The sequence below is a fragment of the Mytilus galloprovincialis genome, chromosome 3, assembly GCF_965363235.1.
Source record: "Mytilus galloprovincialis chromosome 3, xbMytGall1.hap1.1, whole genome shotgun sequence".
NCBI classification, from domain to species: Eukaryota; Metazoa; Mollusca; class Bivalvia; order Mytilida; family Mytilidae; genus Mytilus; species Mytilus galloprovincialis.
In genome coordinates, this window is record NC_134840.1 from 54,345,554 (window position 1) to 54,373,480 (window position 27,927).

Below are 27,927 nucleotides of genomic sequence, written 5' to 3' on the forward strand. Positions count from 1 at the left end.
AAGGGTCTTGACAATGTTGAGGCAAGCAGGGGATTATCAAAATGAGGGACTACAAGGTTTATAGGCACCAAATCTCATTATGTCTGTCAGTTAATGTTACCCTGCAGAAAAAGCATACCTAACTTACAACGGTATAAGAGGCAACCCCGTACTGTAACAAAACCAGCCCGAATGCAATCATTGGGAAAATGTTGTTTTGGTCATAGGCTGTTTTATTTTCCCATGAAATTCGTATAATGGCATCTACCGGTTGTAACTGAAACTGACTCTTATCTTACCAATGAGTGTTTTGCCAGCTTCTCATGCTCAAGCATCGATAGACATTATCCCATTGATACCTGACTGTACAGTGCCTGTCTAAACAGTGATTTTGATATGCGTAGATGCGTTTTAATAAAAAGTTGCTTGACTGGTTTATCAGATTTCAATATTTTTGGTCCTAATGAATTTTCTTAGTGTATGTTAAAGGCTATTCATAACACCAAACATATAAATATTTTTTTCAAAATTAAGTTTAAAAAAAAACATTGCCAGTTGTAATACGGTTGTGCTTAACTTTTGGTAGACTGTTTATTTCAATAACTTTTTTTAGATTATTGGTTTTATATTTCAGGTACAGGACCAATTACAAACTCTCTACTTAAAATTAACTTCATGCACTGTACTGCACAGGCATTACAGGAGTATTACCAGTTTATTTTTGTTTTTATATGTCTAATTCGATTCTTCCACCAACAGCTGTGACTATCACAGGGTTTGACACTACATGTACCTACTCGAACGTTCCCATATAAGCAAGCACATTTTGAACCTGCTTTCAAAGTTTCATGTATGTATTGTCTTTTAATTCCTTGTTCCAGTTAATGGTCATCCTGATTCTTTTATGATAGAGTATAATATAATAAGGTATTTTTTTCACATCAGGTGACTGTGAGGATGTGCACCAGTCAACAGGATTGGAACAAACCCTCTACATGGTGATTATACCTTAATAGAGGGCTAATCCTTCTATAAAATTATTCCTCTTTAGAGGGGTATTTTTGTTTAGACTGGATTTATAGAAAAATAAAGCAGATTGGCATTTTCTACTTATTATGGCAGTAACCTGCAACATTTAAGGCATCAATTGATGGGAAGCAAGTTAACTCGTACCACCGAAAACTCGTACCACGTTAACTCGTACCAAAAAAGTGAACCCGTACCACTGGGAAGTCGTACCATTCAGAACTCGTACCACTGTAAACTCGTACCATTAAAAATATATAAAAAATACGAATGTTTTATGGGTTTTATTTTTGTAGACTTAATAAAGATAAAGTTGAATTACTTGAATTTTATACTGGATTTTAATGAAAACTTAAGACAAAAATAGCGAATGTTTTTTAAGCTTTATTTTTTAAACTGATCTTTCGAACTAGAACTTAATCCAGAAGAAAGTTAAAACATTGCTTTAACTGTACCTTCAGTTGAATATCTATATCCAAATTAAATTAATTAAAGCTGTAATCCATGATTACAAATTGAATGCTATGTTTACATTTGTTGAAAGCCATGTGCTTTTTGGCGGGAAAATTCGGGAACCCCTTAACAGGAAACAGTTACATTTCATTGTTATTTATAGACAGTAAGAATTTAATTTTGGAAAACATTTTGATTAACTACTAAGATTTATTCATGAAAAATTAATATTTTCTTGGGGTGAAACTGATAATACTTTGATAATCTACATCTGCCACAGTATTTTCTATCCAATAGGCAAGGAACATTAGCTACAGATTGGTCATTGTACTTTCAAATTATATACATTTTTACAGACTTAAGAGGTATTGAGTGAAAGTAAAGTATATATTCATCATTAAACACCATTTAAATAAGTTGGTACGAGTGAGCAGTAGTACAAGTTTTTTTTTAGTGGTACGAGTTGACGTTGGTACGAGTTTACAATGGTACGGGATAACTATAATTCAATTGATGTACCTTGTTTATATGCACATGCCCACTTTACTGCTAAACTGACTGAATATACAATCTATTGTTCACCATAATTGAAAGCTGTGATGATCAGGTAAAATTCTACTCAGTTATGTCTCACTGAAAAGAATTTCTATTGTTAGATTTAACATAAAATTTGAAGGTCAACTGTCCCCGTGTTGTTGATCCGGTGTTCAGATAAGTATACAATAGATTGCAAGTTCTGTCACTTTAACAGAAAACTGGGCATTCCAATTTTTAGTAAAGTTTCTTATATTACTGTGATACGTAATAACATAAGCATTATGACAGGATATGTACAAGAAAGTGTCTGAATTTGAATGTTGTCCATACATGTGATTCTTCCGGCGGGAGTTAAAATCTCCCGCTTTTCAGACCTTCTTCCGTCCCTCCCGTTAAAATTTGAAATCTTCCGCTTTTTGAAAATGTCATTATCTCGAAAAATTTTCAGTAGACATTTCTGTTTACAAAATAGATACAGACAAGGAAAAGTCCAAGAAACTTTAAATTGATATGGGAAAAGTCCGAGAAAATCGGAAGTTTCCTGTAATGGAATTTGTGTCAAAAAGGTAAATAGGAAAATTGGGTCCGGAAAAATGCCTCGAGTAATCAATGAAGGTGTTAAGGATTAGACTGTATATACAACAATAAAAGATGATTGGCATTTACCTTGTAATCAACTAGCTAGTTAAATAAACATGTCTGAATGATTAAAAGTGATTCTGACAATGGAACAGTTGTATAAACATCGACTTTAATAAATTTTGATGCTGTTGAAAACATGGAACAGACTTAGTTTATAATGAACCTCAAAGACAATAAAATCAACTCAAATATGATATGTCTTCTATCTGGTCCAATGGAATACCTAAATAAGTGTGTTTGTCTTATAATTTAACAAAATGCAAACTGTATATGTTATCATCAAATACTTGTACCCCAGCATCAAATTAAAGAAGACACAGTATCTAGCCAAATTAAAAAATGGTGCAAGTCCAGTGACAAGGGTCAAGACCATGCTTACTACACTTCATGCAAAGCTGACTATGGTGGCCCTAATTACATGACCAAAAATATGGAGACAGCTACCCACCAGAAAGCCCACAACTTTATCAATTCAACACCTTTTGTTACAAACATGTTCAGTAGTGGTACAAAAGTTGACAATGTGGCTAAAGCAGATGTACTTTTTGCCAACTATGTATGATGGCTGATCACTGTATCTAGAACTATATAAAATTATGATGAATAAATATTGGAACCCCCCCCCCCCCCATCTTCTATTTTACTAAGTAAAAATGGCTATGTAGGTGCTTGAAGGGAATGGAATCATTGTTGTGTTTTAACAAAAAAAGGAAGATATGCAGTTTAAACACACACAAATAAATCTTGTAATGGGGATAAAAAGGTCGATAAAAAATCTCCAGTTATGAGGCCCAAACTCCAGCTGAAAATTTCCAAATCTCCAGTTGTGGCTTGACAACTCTGTCACATGTATGGTTGTCTATAAACAAATGATAAACAAATTGGGTAACTCAAGGTGAATCAGTGTAAACTACATGATGGTCGTCATACTAGTATTACTACAATTGGTTGCTACTGTGATACATGTATAATAACATAAATGAGCACGAAATTTAAAAGTTGTCTATTGCTATTATTGCCTGTGTCACATGGTACACCTTATTGCTATTTTTCAGCCATTACTTGACATCGCAAAGTTAAAGGTTCCCCTAAAATTTTGATGTCACAAAATGAAAATATCTGATGCCACAATGGAAAAGTGATCTAGTATGACATTAAAAGTTCAACTGGCTGCGGCACAGCTTCTAAGGCTTCATGTAGTAAGGGTCAAGCAGAACAGATCTCCAAATAGCAATATGGTGTATTGAAATCAAACATATTAATATTATTATAATGTTAATAATGACCACCACTCGGCACCAGGCAAATAGGATCCTTGCCAGGTGGAGCAAATAGTCAAACATCTAAGTCTCCCACCAAAGGATTACAACAATAACAGATAAGAAAATTATAGTGAACTGTAAAACTCGCACATAATTCATAGAAACCTGGGGCTAGTGGGGGTCAGAAAGTAGACATCAACCAATGATGTATGATGTTTTTTTCTGTATATAAAGAAGAAGAAGGAGAAGGTTAAAGAGTTATCGAAACTGTATTCAATGAAAGTGAAGACTGAATCACAAGGGCTTGTTTAGATTGAATTCAAGAACAAGAACGATCTGAGTATTCATTCAAGAGTAATAAAAATAAAAATTTCATTTACTAGAATGCGCAAAAAACTAAGTGAAAGTGGAACCAAGTGATCTATAATGCAATAGATCTTTTACCTGGTGCCAAAATTTCATGATCCATCTGGCTACTTGTTCAGAAGTTTGTTGGCAGTTCAAAACCGTGAACTTCAAAGGTGAAAGTAGAGAATATTAGAAATTCGGAAGCTTCCGTTTGCTGTCTCAATGTAGATCAAAGGTAAAGCTCAGAGGTATTCCAAAAACATTTCCGGCTATCTCGCGCACTTTCTGACGTCACGAACTATTTCTAACCCTTATTACCATCCGGCTAATTTAGAATATTCAAACGCAGTTCGATCCTTCAACGTTCGGTTAATGATATTTAAATTAAATTGAATCAACTGTGATATTTTAATCACTTGAAGCATATTTGTGATAATTCATCGTGATAAATGAAATAAAGTTATGCTCTTTCTAGATAAAATAGTCCCCCTCCTTCCGCAAATAAATATATGCAATTAGGCACCGAGTAAATACGTACAGTTACTTGGAATACTGTGTGTAAAACAATTTTCAACAATGCCTTATTTCATATCTGACAATTAAGATACCTTAAAGGTGAAGTATGTCAGAGCATGAATGTATTAACTTGAAGTGTGTTGCAGTGTTAGCATAGATGCATTGAGTTTACACAAATAGATTTGATTAGAAACCAAGCAACACCATCAAAATGAAACCCACAACATGTGTCAGTTGAAATTATAAATACACAACTAGTAGACACAAACGGTGTTATACCCCTAAATTTCTGGTCAAGACAATCAACAGAGCATTGCACTACATGCATGATACTACTGAAAGTAATGACACTTTACACATACATGATGTGATACATTGAAGTGTTTTCAGATTGAAAATGTTGAATAAGGATACACCTGTACATTTTTGATTGAAGTTTAGTTTCTTTTTCACATGATTGTCAGACCATTACAATTATGTTTAACCAACAGTATCGCCTATATATATATATATCAATTATTTTATCTTAATTTAGATCTACACATTCATGTGTTTAGTTTTAGTTCCATATTAACAGGCAACTGATGTCTAAAGTCAACATTATTCCCAAGTCCAATAGATATTGTATAATAGCCCAAGATCAATGTAGATTTGTTATATAGGATTACTTCCCTTGAATAGTAAATACTTGGTCAGCCATAAGCAGTTTAGCTAAGGAAGTACATGTACTTCTTAAGTTCAGTAGGTTAAAGCTCTGCCTTGTAACAGGGAGATCCCAGGTTTGAATCCCAGAAGAGACACAATGATTTTGTAATACGATAAATGCACTCCCATTACAAAAGGCTAAAAAAATGTTAATTAGGCCTAAATTAAAATATTGTTTGTTTGCCCTTTTCCGACCCTATTTTTTGTAACAGGGTAGGTAGGTAGGTAAAATATTTTATTTTTTTTCCCATAAAATAACTTGGCTCGGTACATTTTTGTCATGGGTAGGCAGGTAGGTATAATATTTTATTTTATCATATACTTAGACTAAATAACATATGATTTTTACTGTATGATAATACCATTTAATTAACGTAAATTCCATATTTTTCGAATTGGTCCTTAGCAGGCTGATATGAAAAGTTTATCACATGCTTCGATTGTTATCACATGCCTTTCCGTAACGTTATCACATGGCATTCCGGTAATACTCAGCAAATTCCGAAAAATACACGTCAATGCTACGTTTTCAGTGAAAACCATTACAAAGTAGTGTACAAAACAATCATTTGGATACTGGAAAGTATATTTTGTGAAATAATAAAACAAAAAACAAAAACAAAAAACAAAAGCAAATTAAGAAATGCATTGTTTAAAAGTTTCAAACGTTATTAAGAAAGTTACTTTAAAAAGTTACCAAACAGTCTTCCTTATGTGTATTGTTAATTTTTGTTTGTTTTTGTCGATTCGTTCATCTGAAAATGTGTTTCTTCTCTGATGAGGCAAATGATAGAAAAAATTCATATCGAGTGTACTAAATGGGGTCCGACGTCCGTGAACTTTTCAATCTTTGAACTTCTATTACAGAACAACGTAAAAGGATCAATTTGCGAATCAGTTATTTTTCTCCATTATTGAAGCATATGATAAAAAGATCATAACATGTAATTTTTCATATCGCATGTATTATCAGCCCTCGGTCAATATCAGCCCTTGAGCCATGCGGCTCTTGGACTGATATTGAACCTAGGGCTGATAATACATGCGATATGAAAAATGCCATGTAATAATCTGATATTATAGATACAATATCTGCATGATGTCATTTTTGTCTGTATTTGCTTTTGTTTTAAGAATGATCGATTTTACTGATATTTACTTTTATTAAAGTTTCTGAATAGTCCCAGGAAGTTATGAAAAAAAAATATCATGTAGAATGTGAAGTTAATTCTTATGCACTACAAATTGTTTTCAAATATCAAAATATAGGGCTCGACCATATTTTCAACAATTATATGCCTGGAACTTTTAAGAGTTTTAACTTGCACTGATATTCTGTACTACGTACATGTACCTTGTACGCTTAACTTGACCGAAAGATTTATTAATATCATATATATCTCCCTAGCATGGTTTGTGAAATAGCTGTACAATGTGCAATCTATTAGGGGGGTAGGACCTTCATTGGGACTCCGGGATCGAGTGTTTTTAAGCTCGGGATTTCAGGATTTCCAGAAATTGTTTTTTCGAATTTCGGGATGCAGAATTTAAATTTATTTCAATTGGGAGCTCAGGATTTCGTGTTTTGAAGCCCGGAATTTCAGTAGCAGGACCCTCCTACCCCCATCTATATAGCATGTGTTATTCCGACATTCTACCAATTTTATCAAAATTTGAACTGAAATTATCAGAGATGATATCTGTGAAATAAAAAAAAATATTTGACTAGAATATAAAGCCACTTCCCGGCTGTGCAATTCCCACCATCATCATCATCATCATCATGCAACCAGTTAAAAGAGCTAAAACTAATCATTTATCTTACTTTACTTACAACTCTAGAGACTGAGTGTTTAAATTTTCGTGTGTCCCGGTGTTATCAATAAAAATCGAAAAGACTTGGAACTCAAATGTCACGTATTTACGTCGCATTTATAAATGGTCTGCAAGGAAAACTTGGCAATTTTACTGCCAATTATTCTCCAATTTACAGGACTTCGGTTCATGTCAGATAAAATGTCAAAGCTGGTAGAAGGCAGCGTTAACATAATCATCCTGGTATACAGATCACTAAAGGTCATCCTTGCATAGGATACAACATCTGTTAACAAAATATCTTGTACACACGTTGATAATTTTGTATTGGACAAACTTTTTTGAATGAACCCTGCTCTTTAAGTATAAAGGGCAATGTTCATCATACTTTCAACATTGACTTCAATCAAATGCTTTGAATCTCTAAATGCAAGTGTTCATGCCAAACGCTCACATGATACCAAATGGACTTAACCTTATACAACCTGTGGATTCCGGTAAAAAAGTTTTGAGCGGGAAATACCAATATAAGATTTTCGGTAGGAACGAAAAAAATCATGATTTCAACTGAAGTATGCTATGACATTGCTGTTCCCATACTTTATATTTTGTCATCTGTAAATTTTAAGTCTTTATGTTTAATCTCAAGCAATCTGAAGAAAAACACTGCACCATGGTGTAAAGAAAAATAATGAAACAAGAAGCCACCAATGAATCCACAAAAAAACATGTAGTGCAATGCTCTGTCAGGTAACCTTAAACAGACATATCATCAGACTCTGACTTCTCTTGAACTGAATTTTAATGTGCGTATTGTTATGCGTTTACTTTTTTGCACTAGCTAGAGGTATCGGCGGAGGGTTGAGATCTCACAAACATGTTTAACCCTGCCGCATTTTTGCGCCTGTCCCAAGTCAGGAGCCTCTGGCCTTTCTTAGTCTTGTATTATTTTAACTTATAGTTTCTTGTTGTACAATTCAGAGTTTAGTATGTCGTTCATTATCACTGAACTAGTATATATATTTGTTTAGGGGCCAGCTGAAGGACGCCCCCGGGTGCGGGAATTTCTCGCTGCATAGAAGACCTGTTGGTGACCTTCTGCTGTTGTCTGCTCTATGGTCAGGTTGTTGTCTCTTTGACACATTCCCCATTTCCATTCTCAATTTTATTTTATATACTTTTTTTTTATTTATACCAGAAGTCATCATGTTCTGGATTACTTACATTTGTACCAAAAATAGTCCTGGCATTATCAGGACACAGTGTCACTAAGATATCCTTGCTGAATATGGGGAGGATTAATGCTAAATCATGTGGTAAATTTCAAAATTAGTTAGTGATAGCATTTTTTTTGGCAAATTTATAGTTTTGACTTCATCCATTCAGAATTTCTAATGGTCGCAGATACTGTTTACTGTCTCCACTTATGTGTCACCAGCAGGGGTCGAATTTAAGCTTTATAGGTTGCACTTTGTAAATACAGCTGTTTCTGACAACACGCCTCTTTTGGGGAGAAATAGAATATTCATAGAAAATTAATTTTGTTTACATACTGGTTCCCAGTTATGCTCTCTGTGTTCCATATCGCAGAGACAGAACTGGGGAATGTTACCAGTAAATAAACACGTGCTTATTGTTTACATTGAAATCTGTGGTAACCTTTCATTCGAGGAAGGGGTAGTTAAGAAAATAAGTGTAAGTTTCAACTCTGAGAAGTTCGGGGCATATAAACGTTGAAAATATGCCGCACAGCCCTATATTTTGACCTTTGAAAAAAATTGTGGTGCAAATGAACTTTCAATTCTAGGATAAGATTTTTTTCAAAACTTCATAGTAAAAGTGGTACAGTTTTAGCCGTAAAAGGAGTTCCTATGGGAAATTGCATTGTCAATATTTACAGAAATGCAACCTATATAGGCTGAAAAAGGGGAACATTCAGAATTTAACCAAATTTGCTTTATTTCACAGATTTTAAAGAAATTAACTCAAATATGAAGTTTTATAAATATTTAATGAAGATTGATAGAATCCTGGGCCTTAGATATGATGACTCAGCATAAATTCACAGATTACAGTATGCATAGTTTACTTAAAGTCCTGGATACAAAATTAATTCATAACATTTGCATATTTGTAAGTTAAATTGTTAAAAAGTGCTTATATTTACTCTTCGCAGTCATTGAAACTCATAGATCCTTCCTGAATATTATTTATGGAGTATTTGTGTCCTTTCGATAACCCAAAATTAAGCCGCAACACCTAATTCTTCTTTTTTGTCACCACGGCATAACAAATACAAGCTAGAAAAACAAAAATATCTCAAGAAAACTTACAATAGTGTGTTCTATCCTGAATATGTACTAAATATTTCAAATTGCTAGAAACAGCAGAATGATTTAGGAAATTTGAGGCCCCAGGGGCAAAAAACATAGAAAATTGCCTACCCCCTGGGTCATAAAACAAATAATTTAACTTGTAAATGGTATGATTTTCTGATTTTAATGTTCTTGATATAGAAACAATAACTATGTTTGGAAGTTATACAAAAATCAGATGTTAGCAGTCATCTCTACAACATTTTAAGTGAATTTATATCTCAGACTGGTATCTGCATACATACAACTATTGCAAATATGGCTTTGTTTGAACACTTCTAGTATATATAGTAGCTAAATTGTGTCAGATATATGGTTACAGATGATACTGTTGTGACAAGAATTCTAAATTGACCATTTGAGGCAGAAAATGTGTTCTTTAATTGACAAATAGGTATACAGTAAGATGTGGACTGGAGACAGAGGCTGGATTGGATACTTTATATAATCTTGAATGTTGTGATGATTGACTGCTAAACATTACATTTATAATATTCTGATATGCTTTCAATATGTTATCAAAACAGTTTTAATCAGGTTCTAGGCATTTTTTATCAGAAAATATGTAAAAAGGGTAAGCTGGCAATAATTAAAGTCTTATTTTCAAATTCTTTAAAAAAATTGCAACAGGGGAGGGGGTATAAAATGTATAGTAAAGAAAAACTTAGAGTATACACAGTGATTTCTTTAAGACTATAATTCTGATAAATGAGTCATAATGTGAGAAAAACTGACTTTAGAGAGTTTTCTATTTGAATAAATGTCTGTATAGGTTGCACTTTGTAAATACAGCTGTTTCTGACAACACGCCTCTTTTGGGGAGAAATAGAATATTCATAGAAAATTAATTTTGTTTACATACTGGTTCCCAGTTATGCTCTCTGTGTTCCATATCGCAGAGACAGAACTGGGGAATGTTACCAGTAAATAAACACGTGCTTATTGTTTACATTGAAATCTGTGGTAACCTTTCATTCGAGGTAGGGGTAGTTAAGAAAATAAGTGTAAGTTTCAACTATGAGAAGTTCGGGGCATATAAACGTTGAAAATATGCCGCACAGCCCTATATTTTGACCTTTGAAAAAAATTGTGGTGCAAATGAACTTTCAATTCTAGGATAAGATTTTTTTCAAAACTTCATAGTAAAAGTGGTACAGTTTTAGCCGTAAAAGGAGTTCCTATGGGAAATTGCATTGTCAATATTTACAGAAATGCAACCTTTATGTGTACTGGCCAGCTGAACCAGGGGGCTGAAAAAAATCTACTGGTCCGGGGGCAAGTCTACTGGTCCTGCAAACATGACTTGAAGATCCCCTTACAAAAATATATTTCATATCTAGGTCTTTCGCTGCAAATTTTTCACATATTATATAATTCGTTACATTGCGATCGAGTTTATAATTTAAGCATTCATGCTCTTTTTCCCATGTTTTTTTTTATTTCCAAAAAATGTTCACATTTGTGTTGTTTTGAAGGACTCTCAGTCCGAGATATCAAAATTAACTTGATCAATTGAAATACTAAGTACCCCCAGTACCATGTAATTGACTAAGCAGGTAAAAACCGAAATTGCAACACAATCAGTGATTTATATCAACAAATTTCTACTGGTACGCCGGACCACCAGCAGACAAAATCTACTGGTCCGACACAAATTCTACTGGTTTCGGACCACCTGACCAGCGCTAATTTCGACCTCTGGGCCAATTTGTTTGCTCTGGTCACCAGTAAACTTACTTTGCAACCATCAAATCACCTATGATGCTGTCTGAGGTTAAAGTTTAATACAGTTATCTCCTTAATGGCAAATGATTTCATGGAAACTTTGCATTCATATTTTTAATCTTTTATAGGTCTTAACAATGTAGCTACAGCAATCTTAACAGATGGTAGAACATAGCAATGACAGATGAGAAGCAGTCTCCATACACCACATCCTCTGTCACTATGTCATCCAATTTTCTACAGACCTCTGGTGGCATGTCAGACCACAGAAACATATCATCACCTGTGTCAAGTTCATATATGCCTGGCACAGGATACACTTTTGGTGACCTAGGAATTGGATCACATGGTTCTCCAAAATCAGGACATGAAGACATGGATGCCAAAGAAGATTCTAAATTGGATTTATATCCTGATGTTAAAGGGTTGAATCTTGCAATCACCTTGCCGTTTCAAGATTCAGACCACTCTTCTACAAATACACCGTCACAATTTTCCCAAATTTTATCCTTCAGACAGTCAGTACCAACAGGTGATGCTATGTTAAGTGCCATAAACTCATATGAAAATGACATTTTACCAGAATCTTTAGATGTGAATCTTGCTGGACCATTACCACAACTTGATGATGGTATTCTGTCAAACATGGGTGCCCCTGGAGATTTGTTTGATGGTGAAGGTAATGTGAATGACCCATACTCAATGGATGATTATTCTCCACAGACGTCACATGACTTTGGTGGTTTCAGTAGTGATGGTTATGGTGGTATTGATTCTGATCATGGTCTTTCAAACCAAGCAGGTAAATATTTTATGTCACAAATTATCCAAAATTGTCAGCAACTTTAAGTATATACTAATAGTCGAATTAGTCAAAATGATGCCACATTTAAATTGAAACATTTAGTTTTATTTATTTTGGCACTTAAATATTCTTAGATATTTATATGCTGGCATCTGTGTTAGATGTAACAGTGAAAGACATGTATAAACTTGATGCTTAAGTTTTTACACAGCTTCTGAAAGAAAAATTATATTCTGATTTTAGATCCCAGTCAAGGTTTAGAAGGATTAAAACAGCAGAAGAAACCTAAATCACACAAACCTGCCAAAGGACAAACTTCACCGGCAAGACTGGGAAGTTTACAGTGTCCAACTTGCAGCAAAACTTTTACAAATTCTAGTGCCTTGGCCAAACACAGATTAACACATAGTGATGAAAGGAAATATGTTTGTAATCTGTGCCAGAAAGCCTTTAAAAGACAGGACCATTTGTAAGTTACAATACAAAATGACTTTATTTTAGAAAGGATTTAAAAAAGATATTTATCTTCATGCATGATATACATTTTAGATAGCAAAATAGATGCAAGCCAGTAATTCATGTCATTCATTGCATTGTCTTCAGTCATCTTCAGGCTACAAAATATGTATGCTAGTTCTTACCTCTGTTTTTTTTAAAGATGAGGTTTGACAGTTTGGGAGGTCAGACATTTTATTTTTCAGTCTACCCCTTGCAGTGGTCTCGTTTGCCCAAAATGTAAGGGCGCCGCCCTGGGTGCCTTCATCTGCGCCCTTCTGCCATGATGACTTTTTTCAAAAAAAAACCAACTTGGGCCGTTTTGGTAAAATTGCCTTTTGTTTCATCGATTTCATGATTTCATATCGCTAAGTTAAATTACATATATGACACCTGGTGATTTTCCCCAGGTTAATCATGTCATTACAATCAATTACAGTGGATGACAGGATAAGACTTCAAAGATGTTAATGACTAGGTAATTTAATTAAGACAATGTACGAGGGTCTGGAAGGGGGGTGTCTGTTATTCTGTAAACATTTAATTTTCACCACTTTTTTCTCTAATCTTCAAAAAATTAACCCCTTTTTTCTCTAATCTTCATTTTTTCTGCCCGTTATTCTCTAATCTTCATTTTTAAGGGCATTATTCTTTAATCATTTAACCCCATCCAAACCATCATGTACCTTTTTGTCATAAATTTGATGAATGTGTCATCAATGTTTTTAGCTTGGGTCCAGCATTTTTGATCTCCAAGTCACAATGGAAGTGTACCAATGAAGACTTTCAAGACTTTAGAATAGAATTTAAGTCCTCAAAATACAACTATGCCTTCACAGAAACACTTTCCATCTCAACTTGTGAGCTACAAGCAAACAGTTATCAATTAACATAAACGTGTTGGAAATTAATTTTGGAGTAACTTCCCCTGATTTAACTTATTACAAATTTGTGCTCCTAAAATATTATCTAGTGTTAAAGATAGGAATAAATTACCGATCGAATACAAAATTATGAAATACTGTTACCTTAGAGGGGCACTAGCTACGAGATATATAAAAAATGTAAAGTTTGATTTTTTTCTGTTCAATCAATAATGAAAGTGAAATAGTGAAATAACAATTCGCCTTTTGCAGCCAAAAAGGTTCAGCTTTGTCAAATTACGCTAAGAATCATTGATAACTAGTAATTCACTTGCAAGTGAATGAGTCGACCTCTTTAAATCCGTATTCATGTGAACTTCAATTTAACCCCTAGCTAGAAATTGACAACGCATGCATTGTACGTGTACTGGTTATTTAAAGAAAAAGAATGTCAACAATGAAGGTGAAACTACGGTAAATCATTTGATTACTAATTCGATGCACATAAAATCATTCTTATACGGTTAAAAACAATGAGAAACATCTATCTTTAATCTATAAAATAAAATCAAACAGACCTATAAAAATCCACTTGCACGTGCTGGTTTAATCTATTCATATCTTTATTTATGTTTACATCGCTTATATGATCATCTGAGGTCAAATCGATAGTTAATTAGATGGCGTCTGGACTAAAATACACATGAAATGAACCTATATATTATCTACCCCATGCTCTGTAAACTGTTTATTTTAGACTTTTGATAGTTTGGATAAATGTTTTACATTGTTATAAATCAAATATGAGAATTTGAGTCAAATCGGTGACCATGAATTTAACAGCTAGTGCCCCTTTAAGGATATTAACTGTTTTTGAACATACCAAAAAAATTATATTGCACTTTATTTTTGATAATATCAATCCAAGTTCTATACATTGTCAATTAAGAAATATACAAAACGAATGGATATACTGATGTTTTATCTAAAATCCTACATAAATGTGTAGAGTGAAGTTATACTATCAGAACAAAACAACTAGATGAAGTTATAAACAAATTTTGAGGGTCAAAATCTAAATAAAAATTTTAAATTAAAATCCTATGTCACATGTAAATGTATGCTAAACTGTGAGATGTTTAGTTTATGTTGTTTCTGTGGAAAAGCGGGAGATAGTATGTTTATTTTGCCTCTTTTGGTTATTGATAGTGATGGGATGTATAAATGAGTACTATAAATGACTTCTCTAATGCAAATTTAAAGAATAGATAATCAAAACAACTTAGGCCAGGATTTTTTAATTTGTTGGTTTACAGATCCGCCGACCCGATTTTGCCGATTTCCAGAATAAAAATAAAATTGACTTTTCATACTTTTTCATTCCCGCCAACCCTAACAAATGCATTATCCCTGAAAAATAATTAAAATATTCTTTTTTTATAAAATGATTGCATTAATCACTAACAAAATTAATAACAATTTCTGTAGTGAAAAAATAAAACTTCAAGTTTACATTTCTAAAAATAGACAAATCAATTATAACTAACCTTGAAATGTCAATTGCGCAAATAATTTTGCAAAACGAAACCTGTGTTTATAACCAATTACACAATAAGTTCGTTTCCCGTATTTGTCATCAGTCCATAAGATGCATCATCTGATAGAAATAGACTTGTCCAAATGTGGACAGGTGGAAGACATCAAGTTAAAGTACTGAATATTAAATGATCATTTGGTATTTTCTTGTTTCATAGATAATAAAAAAATATCGTCCATTTGGATAAAAAAATGGGAATGCAGGACAACAGATTAACCCGATATTTTCGTTTTTCTCGTGGACGAGTCTATTACATGTTTGACACGTGTGTTGAAACTTATTTTCGTACGACGTTTTTACATTTTTTTCTTTGTCAGTTTTTGTGCTTGAATATCATAATTCACCAAGTTTTCTGGAATTGATTAAGAGCTACGCGAATCTGTTTTTCTTGTTTGTGAAATGACGATTTAATTTCGTCTTTGTCCGTGAACCCCCTTTTTGTCGAGCCTTCGACTTTAGTCGAAAAAGCGAGACATAGCGATCCTACATTCCGGCGGCGGCGGCGGCGTCCACAAATATTCACTCTGTGGTTAAAGTTTTTGAAATTTTAATAACTTTCTTAAACTATCCTTGAATTGTACGAAACTTTGACAGAAGCTTGTTTATGATCAGGAGATAGTATCCAGAAGTAAATTTTGTAAAAATAAAATTCCATTTTTTCTGTATTTTACTTATAAATGGACTTAGTTTTTTCTGCCAGGAAACATTACATTCACTCTGTGGTTAAAGTTTTTAAAATTTTAATAACTTTCTTAAACTATCCTGGAAATGTACAAAACTTGGCCAGAAGCTTGTTTATGATCAGGAGAAAGTATCCAGAAGTAAATTTTGTAAAAATAAAATTCCATTTTTTCCGTATTTTACTTATAAATGGACTTAGTTTTTCTGCCAGGAAACATTACATTCACTCTGTGGTTAAAGTTTTTAAAATTTTAATAACTTTCTTAAACTATCCTGGAATTGTAAGAAACTTGGCCAGAAGCTTGTTTATGATCAGAAGATAGTATCCAGATGTAAATTTTGTAAAAATAAAATTCCATTTTTCCCGTATTTTACTTATAAATGGACTTAGTTTTTCTTCCAGTTAACATTACATACAGTCTGCAGTTAAAGTATTTAAAACATTTTTAAGATTCTTAAACTAGCCTGGATTTTTACCAAACTTGGACAGAAGCTTCTGACAATCAAAAGATAGTATCGAGAGGAATAATTTTATTGATTTTTTTCATCATTTTTGATGAGTGTGTGATTAACAGCAAAAGTAGGCGAGACACTGGGTTCCGCGGAACCCTTACAAATTTTTTACGGGAAATTATTAGAATGTCCTGCGATGTTTATGACAGCTGAGCAATAAAATTTCATCGAACTAAAATCTAAGAAATGATGACAAAATAGCATAAAAAACATATTGTTAGAAAGATATTTATTTTGCATATTTTTCTGTCCAGAAAGATAATTTTTTTTCTATTTTTTTCCGACCGACCGACCCGACTTTTTCATGGGGAAAATCCGTAAACCAACAAATTAAAAAACCCTGGCCTTATGCATCTTTATTAAAAACTTATACAGTAAAAAAAGAATGTGAACTCGTGATACACACAGAAACGTAAAACAAAAGAAATGAGCAGTGCCTTTTCCATTCATAAAAAAGTGCCCTGCCCTGCACTGGCACCTTGCCCCTTTTGATTTCTAGCTGGAGCACTGCCTTGTATATGGCTTAGACATCTTTAGAATGTAACCAACTGGATGTCTTTATGGTCTGATATGTGGAAATAATCTATTTTTATTTATTCTTTGTTAGGAATGGTCATTTGATGACTCACAGAGAAAAGAAACCTTATGAATGTACCGTAGATAATTGTACGAAAAGTTACTGTGATGCAAGATCACTGCGTCGTCACCTAGAAAATCACCACAACCAGACTCCCGAACAGATACATGGAGCCATTGCGTTGGTAGCTTCCAATGCTGCTGCTGTTATTGCTGCTGCTGCGGCTACAAACTCTGCTCAGAATAAGGCAGCCCAGGTCAATGTTTCCACTACAGGCAACACTGTTCCCATTATGGCTAGTTCTATAGTATCTAATGAGAGCTCTCAGGGCAGTGACATCAAACCATTATCATTCAGCAGTGGTGACTCTACACCAGTTACTAGTCCTGTCTATGGTGATCAGCCATTATTTCCAATAGTTCAATCTCCAGCAGGCAGCATGGAAAACCAGGTACTATTCTAAAAAAAAAACTTGTCTTTAGATTTAGAATTTTCAAGTTAACTATCTTTCTCTCTGTATATATATAACAACCTCATGTTATCCAATAGAAAATTTCTGTCATAAGGTTATCACTTATTTAGAAAAGTATAATAATGTTTGAATTTGATGTGGCAGACAAAATAGCTGAAATGAAAGGTTTCTTCTTTCCATTATTTATTCATCATGTACTGTGTTACAACCCTAGACAAAACAGACGTTGTAAGGCATTACATCAACCACCAAAAGCTAAATTTTTTGTAGCCTAGCTAGGTGGTGCAGTGTTCTAAGGCACTGCACACAGTGGCATGGATGTTGCCACCATGTCACAAAACCCAGGGTTAAAATCTTGCTGAGGGAAGAACAAAAATTTGTTGGTTTTAAAATCATTAAAATGGACCAAAAATATATTAAGCTTGAATACCCTATCATACATTGTCATATTGAAAAGAAAGCACACTGTTCAACCTATATCTAGAGTTTACACTTATCTTATACAGAAATTAATGCTTTTCAAATTGATGAAGACACACTTGACCTCACATGAGTCATTGTGAGTCAAACCTTGGATAAGACAAATACTTCTGGCTAGTCCCTTCTTCTTAAAGATTTCGACTGTACTTACACTTTTTTTTTACATTTTATAAATATTTGAATTATTCTTTTCAAGATAATTACAAAACAGACAGCTACTGCTAAAGTGCGGTCTTTATCAGAAGAAGAATCAGTAGGACAAAAAGTACAAATGTTACTGGACCAGGCTGCTGCTGCTTCACAGACCAACACTGATGAGACCATCACACTTCACAGTGCTCAGGGCAATCAGACAGTAACTATATCAGCTGACAATTTACCACAAACCATAGCCATAGAGTCAAGTAATGTGTTAATGAAACACATGCAACCAGGAAGACAGTGGCAAGACCAGGTAGATATATCTATACTATTAAACAAGAAGACCTCATTTTTTGTGTCACTTCTCTTCCTTCCACAATAAATCAATCATCATGCCTCTGTGTCCTATAGGTAACATGCATAGTCGCGTTTGTCATCCATTCTTATGATTATTCAGATTGAGTTATTTTGCGATGAAACGACCGAAAAGGAGTCCGGATATGATTCCGTCATCAGACTGACTTTTAGTCATAGATAAGACTGAAAAATGAATGAGCCAATCAGAGCGTTCTCCATTTAGATCACAAGAACCACAACTATTATACCTCTTTATAGAGGACAATTATTTTTCGCGTTTATCTACATGTAAACTACGATTATATTACTTTAATATATAGAGACTCTCTGTATACTGTCTACTGTTTTCTTTGAAATGTTTACTATCTAAAGGGTCATACCAGTTGCATATATATTAAAATAAGTAAAACATGTGACACAAGTACAACCAATCATATGCTAGATAACAAAAATGAAAAATAAAGAAGCCATTCACAGCGTTCTCCATATTATAGTGTTTAGATTGCAAGAATCACAGCTATTATACCTCCTAAGAGAGGACAATTATTTTTCGTGTTTCATGTCATGGTGTTTAGTTCGCTAGAACCACAACTATTATACCTCCTTAGAGAGGACAATTATTTTTAGCATTTATCTATATGTAAACTACGATTATACTACTTAAATGTATAGATACTCTCTGTACTCTGTCAGGGACTTTCTATGTTAGCATAGAAAGTCCCTGATTCTGTCTACTGTTTTCTTTGAAATATTTACTATTTAAGGGTTCATACCACATATATGTTAAAATAAGTAAAACATTCTAAACTTCATCTAAAACTACCTTGACCAAAAACTTTAACCTGAAGTGGGACAGATGGACGGACAGACGACTGAAAACACGGATGCACAGACTAGAAAACATATTGCCCATAAATGGTGCATAAAAGTTTATTGTTGAAAGGGAAAATAGTGATTTGGCAAAAATGAAAGTCAGGTAGAGAGTAGAGGGAGGCAGGACCTTTTTTGGGACGTCGGGATCGGGTGTTTTTATCTCGGTATTTGGGGATTGATCCTTATAGGATCCGGAAATATATTTTTCGATTTCGGGATTTCGGGAAATGAATTTCTTTAAATTCTGCATCTCGGGATTTCATGGTTTTAACTTTTAAGACCAGGATTTTGGAATCAGGACCCCTCCGACCACCCCTCATATTAGCCTTATTCGGTCTTAGTCATTTATACATAATTCATATCCTACCATTGGCATGTTAATAAGGCTCTCAAAAGAAAAAGCACAGATGGATTGTCCTAGAAGCATATTTTATTAGACTAATAATGGTCTATATATAAGCAGTTACATTTATTTCATTTTTGAAACGGTGGAAATTTTTAATTTGATTTGACTTTTACCAAAAGAAACATTGTAGCAAAGGAGAAGAATTATTGTGGTCTGAGGCCAGAAACACAAAAATAATTGAATTTAACAGAAAGGAAACAAATATCGGACTTTGGAAAAAGGGAGAGGGCTTTTGATACCTTTTATGATATTCTCCATACATAATATCTTTTACAAAAAAATCATCCTACAATAGTTCACAAGCTGTATATGCCTGCGATTTCACGGGTGTGTTATAGTGTGAATTAATCCAACACTGCCTTTTTTATTGCAGATTGTGACAAGAATCTATCAATAAAGCATAGATATGCTGTTATGTATCAAACATTGAAATTTGTAGAATTATTCCCAGATAAAATATAAAAATATAGAAAATTTGATTCCTATTTTTCACATAATAATTTCAGTATGTTTGGATGCCAGAAGTGTTTATGCTATAACTTTTTAAGATTTAGTTAATGATGACTCTTTTACATATTCAGTGATTAGGTATTAACACCCTTCTTTTGAAAAACAAGTGCAACTGTAAGAAAGGAATTTTTGAGACACCATATGCTGTTGACCTTTTATTTTTTTTTGTCTTATTCATATTTTATTTTGCAGCAAAGATCATTAATTCTTTCATGCATATTTTTATTTTAGAATGTTAAAGTAAACAGTGTTCAAAGTGCCCATTCAAGCTCTCCAAGAAGTGGAGAACCCTCACCAGGATATTTGCAGCAAGTTAGTCCAATTAGTCCTGTCCCTAATACACAGTTGACACCTTCAAGTCCGGTGACACAGCCACATCCTCAACAAAGGTCATGGAATACAACTGTTTCTCCGGCAAACGTGGATAAAAATGGGTATGGTCTTTAGAAGTTGTTTATATATACTTATTTACTATTTATTCCCTCGCACAACAGGAAGGGGTATATAGGTTGACCGCTGTCCAGGAAGCTGACTGTCCTTTATGTATTTCTGTCACATTTTATCAAGGCAGGTGCAATTCATACCCCCGTCATATATTGCAATAAGCTTCATTTGTTTATGCAATACTATGTAACACGTTTTATAATTCCTTCAATATTTTTCTTCCTGTATGTTGGAATTGTATGTCCTTGTAATTTCATGCTTATATTTTAAAGTTAAATATTTAAAAGTCAATTACATTGATCGTGGTGTAATTATTGAGATTTAAATCACAACTACTTGTACATCTTGTGTACAACATGTTTACAAAGCACCTTTACAAAAAACTACCTGTGTATTTATTCAATACCTTTGATTTCCTGAAATAAAAAAGGTCAAAATAAAGGTCTATTTGATAAACTATATCAATTGTAACATATGGGAAAAATCAATATAGCCACTATTCATAGAAAAGATACATCGTAAGTTGTTCAGATATAAAGCTTGTAATGAGTTTTTAGTCGGCAGGTAGTTTTGAAGATGTTTTATCAATGCTTTTATCCATGCTAATTAGTACACATTAAGTACCTTGCATATGTCACTGAAATTAATCCAAGATTGACATAGAATTTGTGTTTAGTGGTTACAATATGATTTCCTCCAGAAGATTTAAAAAATAACTAGTCAGAAATTAGTCTATTTCAAATTTTTCATTAGGATAAGAAACTGAATATCTAGTTATTTCCGAATTTCAGGTGGAAAGCTGCAAACAATGTCTGTAAGCTACATACAATGTCTATTTTCTCAAATTTGGCTACATTTGTCATTTCTTAGTTTAAAAATGGGTTTATTGTATTTGAAAATGAAGAAAATAGAAAATATTCATTTTTAGAGAACTTGATGTTTAGGACTTCTTTCAATCATTTTTTAAAATGTTTAATTCACAATAACAACTCCACAGATATGAATGGAGGCAGGATTTCTTTTGTTTATAAATGTTTTATTTAAATAATTAATTGCTTTCTTTACAGAGAGGAAGTTAAACCAGCTGAATGCACAATATGTGAAAGAACGTTTAAGAATGTACAAGCTTTAAATGGTCACATGAGATGTCATGGAGGATATTTCAAAAAAGTATGAATGCAAAATGTTTAAATTTAATTGTAAATAACCATTTAAATTGCCAAAATATAGATTTGTCTTACATTTTCAATTCTGGGTTCTATCCGAGACAAAATAATTAGACACATAATTAGACCTTTTTTTCCTCCAAATTTGTAAAATGTAATGCTCTTATAAAATTGAAAGTTATAGAATTTACTATAAATCAATTATATTATATAACCAAGGGTTCAAATCTTGCTGAGGGAAGAACAAAATGTTAATTTTTATGTGATTGTGCAGAACAGATTATGAAAATGTACTAATATTCTATTGGGATATACATGCACAGAACTGAAATGATCATGAAATTTAAAATGGTAATACAGAACAGTGGTGAAAAAATTGAAATGAATTGAAATAAATCTGTTTAATTTAGACCTTACTCACCATTTTGTGATGGCGTGAAATGCAAACATTATTTTAGAGGGAATTTTATTTGTAAATTATTGAAGATATAAGTTATAAAACATTATTATATTTTAGTTGTATGCATGAACAAGCAAATTGGGTGTTGCATAAAAGTTTTATGATTTGTTTCATGAATGGCAGTATTATATGTATAGCTAATCCTAAACATTACCTGATTTTATTTCATAGGAACCAAAGGAAGATAAAAAGACCAAAAAGAATTCCAAGGAGATGGCACCTCCCAAATCAGTGGCACCCAAGGGAAATAAATTGATAGCCAGTATGCCTCATCCATCACCATTAGACAAAGTAGGATCACCACAGTCAGGACAAGGTTATTATCACATATGTTTATAAACATTAAAGAATGAACTTGAGGAAATCAGTGAAATTTTGATGACCAGTAGAAATCACCAGCATCCACAAAAAAGAGTAATTTGGAATAACACACAGATTTCAACCAAAGGAATATTTGATTTTCTAAATTATTTGAACTGCATTTCAAGGATAGTGGACATGAATGTTATTCAGCTATGATTTTACAGCATATAAAAATGTTTATACAATAAATATGATTAACTTACAAAAAACAGACAAACCCAATACTTGTTACAAATTAGTTTTACTTGATAGTATCATACCATTAAACCACTGGTCATTTCGGTAAAATAAAAATAATGAGGTTAGGGAATATTGAATATTCATATTATTTAACAATAACTTGGATGTTAAATTTTTCAGGTTCTGCTTATGGAAGCCAATTACAGTCCCCTGTTTCAGGAGATTCACCAGTAGGGATTGATGGATCAGCTATGGTCCTACAACAGTTTGGATTGGATCAGTTACAGGTTGGAGAACAATTCTGGGTAGTCATCATATTTACATTCATTGACATCATCTAACACTGATATAATAACACATTACTAATTCATCTGTATTCACTTAGCATTTTCGACACTTAACTAACATGAGAAATGATCTTTATAGATCTCTTAGAGCTGTAGAGCTTTTGGTCAAATAAGATTGTACAAGCACTATTGCTTCATCTTGCTTGCTTCAAGGTTATTTCATGATGTGTACTTTACAGCCAATAATTCTTCATTAATTTTTCTCTCTGAAATGTCTTCGAATTTTTGTGTAAATGAATCCTGTAAAAATGCATACCATACAAGATAACTACAAACTAATATTTTCATTTAGAATAACATAAAATGTGTGGAGATCTGATCTAGAGCTAGGCTTAATTGACCTTAACTAGCAGAATTATACTTCAGTTGATTATTTCTTCACATTACAAATTAATACTATAAAATGTAGATTTCAGTTGTATAATGAATTTGATGCAAAAAAAATTTTTTTTATTTTTTTTTTGTATTTTCTTGACTAATGTTAAAAAAAATAGCTAGACTTGGGTGGTGCTGTTTCTGGAGTTATTGGCATTAACAATGTATAGTTTGTGATTATGTCAGTTTAAGCCCAAAGCACTAACTGGTAGATCAATAATATTCCCCCTTCAGTCATTGACTTTTAATCTTTTCCATATATAGTGTACATGTCAAGTTTGTGGTTAGGACATATTTAGAAGAACACTAATGTCAATGATATTTGGTATGCACTTGTGTAATCATTTGCACGTCTCATTTCCATAGAGATTATATGGCAACGCTTCCTCGTCATGAAACTTTTGCATTATAGTTAGTATGTTAAAGTAATATTTTGGTTTACAGTTGTATTAGGAGGTAATTTGGCCCTTCATCTTCCTTTCATGGTTCCTTAATATAGATGGTTTGAATAGTGTTTAAATCAACATGCATCACTGTGAAAGTACTTTAATTTGTGGGTATCAATTTTCGTGGTTTGAGCAACATTTACATATATGTGGGTTTTTAAATTCGTAGATTGTAGTTTTTTTTTAAATAAAAAATTGAAAAATTGAAGCCATTAGAAACGAAGATTACAAATTGTCTGGATTTAAGGAAATTGCAAAGTAAACATTAACCTGTGCAAACGTAGTGACTACAGTAATTAACCCGAGATAAAGTGATCAGTAGATTAAAGTCATATGAAACGAGGACTGGTGAAAAATAACGTTTATCCAATTTGAACCAATGCATGTATATATCATAAACTTAGTCCTCTGTGCATGATTTTATCACTTTTTACGGAAATATATTGTATAATCGTCAATTTTTTTCTCTCTGTCTGATATGGCTGCTCATTAAATGCCGTGTATTGAAACCTAAGTCTATCGATTGTCACTTTATAGTAAACAATCAACAAATAGCATGGGTATTGAGCACATGTTTAACATGTACAATCAGATTATTGTATATTTTAATGGCCGATCCATGTGTATTGCAATCACCTGATTTTTACGAGGAGGGTCACGCTAAGGTCACTATGCATACAGAAAATATGTTGGTGAATTGCTTCCTGGAAGCAAGCAATTAAAATTAAGTAAACTTCTTCTAAATGTGGACAAATTAAAGAATTTTCCTCAGAAAAAAATATATGTACATAAGTTGTATAATGATAACTATCCATTTAGTTATAAAAAACATATGCATAATTTTTTTTTAATTTGAGGTTTCATATGACTTTAAAGACCATCAAGGTGTTAATTAGGCCATAAACATGTCACCTAAAGAAAACACTAACATAAACAAATGCTATAAACATATCTTGTATTGTAAAATAATTCTTATCAAAATCAACCCCAGCATGAAATTATTATTTCCCATATGTATGAGAACTATGAGGATATAAAATGAACACTTTATCATTCTAGTATATCAATACCGGAAATATGACTTTTATCAATCAAAAATATTTTTTATGAGAATTAAAATATCAAAAGTTTTACAGTTTAGCTAGGCTATTAAAGATTAAATGGGTATAATCCTGCATGCAGTTGTAGTTCATAGAACTTTTGCCCTGTGACTACTATTATAGTATTCTCAGATTTGGTGATATTCAATATATTCTCTAGATCATATCAGAAGTCAAACCTACATGGTTATCTTTCCATCTTTTGATTTGGATAATGGTTGTTTTATTTCGTTTGACACTTAAATTCATGGATAAAGGCATCCACGAAAACCACGAAAATTGGTATCCCACAAATAAAAGTACTTTCACAGTATACTACCAAAATTACATAAGGTGCAACATATTTCTGTGTCAACAGCCTATTATATTTTGAAATTTGCTATTTATTTAATGCATTTCTATACATATTTAGCAACAGATTCAGATACATCAGCAACAGATGCAAGGGGAACAACTGCAGCAGCAACTTCAACAACAGTTAAAGGGCCTTCAGATGGAACAGACTAATGTAGAGGTCAAGATACAGCAACTTAAAGATCAACTACAACAACAGAATCAACAGCTGACACAGAAACAGGTCAGACAGCAAATGGTAATCAGATACTGAACAAAATAAATACTATTTTTCATGCTGTTCACAAATGTAACATTTTTTAGATGCATACTTTAAAATGAGAAAAAAATAAATCCTTGATAAAATTGATGGCATAAGGCAATGTGAAATGTAACTCCTTGGTTAACACATTAATATAAATTCATACTGTTTATTTTACAAAAGGAGACACTATTTTAAAAAACACTTTATATGTTACGATCTTCAAAAATGTCGAACTCAGAAAGGGATGATAAGGTTCAGATACTGGCTTTTCTTAAGCCCTTGAATGGGTCAAACGAGGAATACACCAAAAATAATAGATATTAAGTAAGCTAGAAAACAATAAACAAAACAATAAAGTATATGTGAAAATGAGTAGTTAAAATAAGAATGGAAATGGGGAATGTGTCAAAGAGACAACAACCTGACCAAACAGCAGAAAACAGCCGAAGGCCACCATTGGGTCTTCAACACACGGAGAAATTAAAGCACCCAGAGGCATGCTTCAGCAGACCCCTAAACAAAAATGTGTACTAGTACAGTGAAAATGGACAGAATTACGGTTTACAGTATAATGATGATAAAACTTTTTTTTTAAAGGAACAGACCATGCAACAGGAATTACAACTCCAGTCAGCCCTTCAACAACAAATACAACAGCTGCAACTACAGAACACCCAACAGCTCAAGCAACAAGAGGCACAGAATATTCTTCTGGGATTAACCCAGGAAAGCCACAATATGAAACAAGAACACCACTTACAGGATCAGAAAATGGCACTGCCACAGGATACAGACGTATCAATTCTGCATAATCTACAACACCCTACAGGGACACAATTGTTACAAGCCTTTCAACATAACCTTGCTGCTAAACAGGAAGCTGATAGGCAGTTATATGATATACAAGCTATTTTAAAGCAGGAAGCAGAAAATCAGGTTAATACTCAACAAAATAGAAAACAGCCAATCAGTAAAGAAGATATGGAAAAACATCTGATACAAAGACTGTTCTTACAAGGTGGAAATCCTTCCACAGAGGTAGCTGTCTCTTTACAGGTACTTTACTTCTTTAATAACTTTCAGAGGTGTGTTCATTACTACATTATAATTTTATATTATAAATCAGTTTTGCACACCCAACAAATAAGAATTTAGAGATAACTGTATTGTATTTTAGTCTTTGTCAGTAGTTTTATGTTGGAGATTTGGCGAAACACTTGGAAGACAGGTATATGACTATTTTCAGAACAACTACTGATTGACATCTGCAAAGCTTCAAATATGATACAGTTGTCTCTATTCTTGTTGAAAATAAATAAATCATTCAATTTAAGAAATTATTTCAGTGTAAAATATTCATTACCCGTAAACAAAATTTTTCCAAAAAATGTTATCTTCTATGGCACCTAAGCTAGATGATATCATAAGTATGCTTCTGGTGTCAAATTTAAACACTGAGTTTTCTGGTTTCTTGTCAACCACAAATTGTAGTAAGATTTGGTAAAAAAGATATTTTAGGTGTAAAATGAGAGTTTTTGCCTATTCTTTTTTGCTAGTGTAATGATAAATGAACTCAAGTTTTTTTACATCCTCAGTTTTGAAAAAAAAACAATACATTTTTTAAGATGACAATACTTTTGTCTTAAGAAAACACAAGACTTTGTATAATTTCTGTTTTAATACACCATTGTTTATTGTTATTCTAAAATCAGATGCTTGATCTTTATTATTGGCTATTTTATCAGCAGCAGATTGAGCAACAGAAAGCCAGTCTTCCTCCCACATCTCAGCCACAGCATGTAAATAGTATACTTTTGGAAAAGATGAAACAAAAACAACAGCAAGAGAGACAGCAGCAACAAATGTTAAAGACAATACAACAACAGCCATATAACCCTGGACAGTTACCAACTCTGATACATCATCATCCTCAGGTGAAAGAAGAAACCAAAATAGATACTGCTTCCGTCCCTACTTCTCAGGTGAGTATCTGTCCTTACACTAACCAAAATTGATACTGCTTCCGTCCCTACTTCTCAGGTGAGTTTCCTGTACTTACACTTCAAAGGTACAAAATTGAGAATGGAAATGGGGAATATTTCAAAGAGAAAACAAACCAATCAAAGAGCAGATAACAGCTAATGTTTCCTTCATTACAGTTTTCCCCTCACACTTGTGCTATGCTGTGGCTGAAGTTCTATCTAGAGGTCTCTTGGTTAGGCCACTGCATACATGGATCTCTGGAAATAATGGGGAATTAGTGTATGGGAAGACAAAATTTAGATAGCAGAATAT

General features: G+C 33.1%; 2 protein-coding genes across 7 annotated transcripts in view; one reads left to right on the top strand and one right to left on the bottom strand.

The window, feature by feature from the left end:
• Positions 1-4,501, bottom strand: part of LOC143068331 (atlastin-2-like) — a 37,722-nt gene extending 33,221 nt beyond the window's left edge. For all 3 annotated transcript variants that reach the window (XR_012976153.1, XM_076242288.1, XM_076242287.1), the window contains exon 1: positions 4,344-4,501. Coding sequence is in view for 2 of the 3 variants with exons in the window: in XM_076242288.1 (XP_076098403.1) it covers positions 4,344-4,368 (25 nt within the window). In the remaining variant the exon portion in view is untranslated. The remainder of the gene's footprint in view (positions 1-4,343) is intronic.
• Positions 4,502-4,762: 261 nt separating this feature from the next.
• LOC143068335 (uncharacterized) overlaps positions 4,763-27,927 on the top strand; it is a 42,171-nt gene continuing 19,006 nt past the window's right edge. Inside the window, exons 1-12 of one of the 4 annotated variants that reach the window (XM_076242294.1) lie at positions 4,763-4,862; positions 11,512-12,185; positions 12,432-12,657; positions 16,945-17,365; positions 18,063-18,320; positions 20,385-20,587; positions 21,665-21,767; positions 22,395-22,539; positions 22,947-23,071; positions 25,447-25,626; positions 26,230-26,688; positions 27,378-27,614. In XM_076242294.1, coding sequence (XP_076098409.1) covers positions 11,561-12,185; positions 12,432-12,657; positions 16,945-17,365; positions 18,063-18,320; positions 20,385-20,587; positions 21,665-21,767; positions 22,395-22,539; positions 22,947-23,071; positions 25,447-25,626; positions 26,230-26,688; positions 27,378-27,614 — 2,982 coding nt within the window. In that variant the 5' untranslated portion in view covers positions 4,763-4,862; positions 11,512-11,560. The remainder of the gene's footprint in view (positions 4,863-11,511; positions 12,186-12,431; positions 12,658-16,944; positions 17,366-18,062; positions 18,321-20,384; positions 20,588-21,664; positions 21,768-22,394; positions 22,540-22,946; positions 23,072-25,446; positions 25,627-26,229; positions 26,689-27,377; positions 27,615-27,927) is intronic. The other 3 variants (XM_076242295.1, XM_076242296.1, XM_076242298.1) reach the window with 3 other exon arrangements.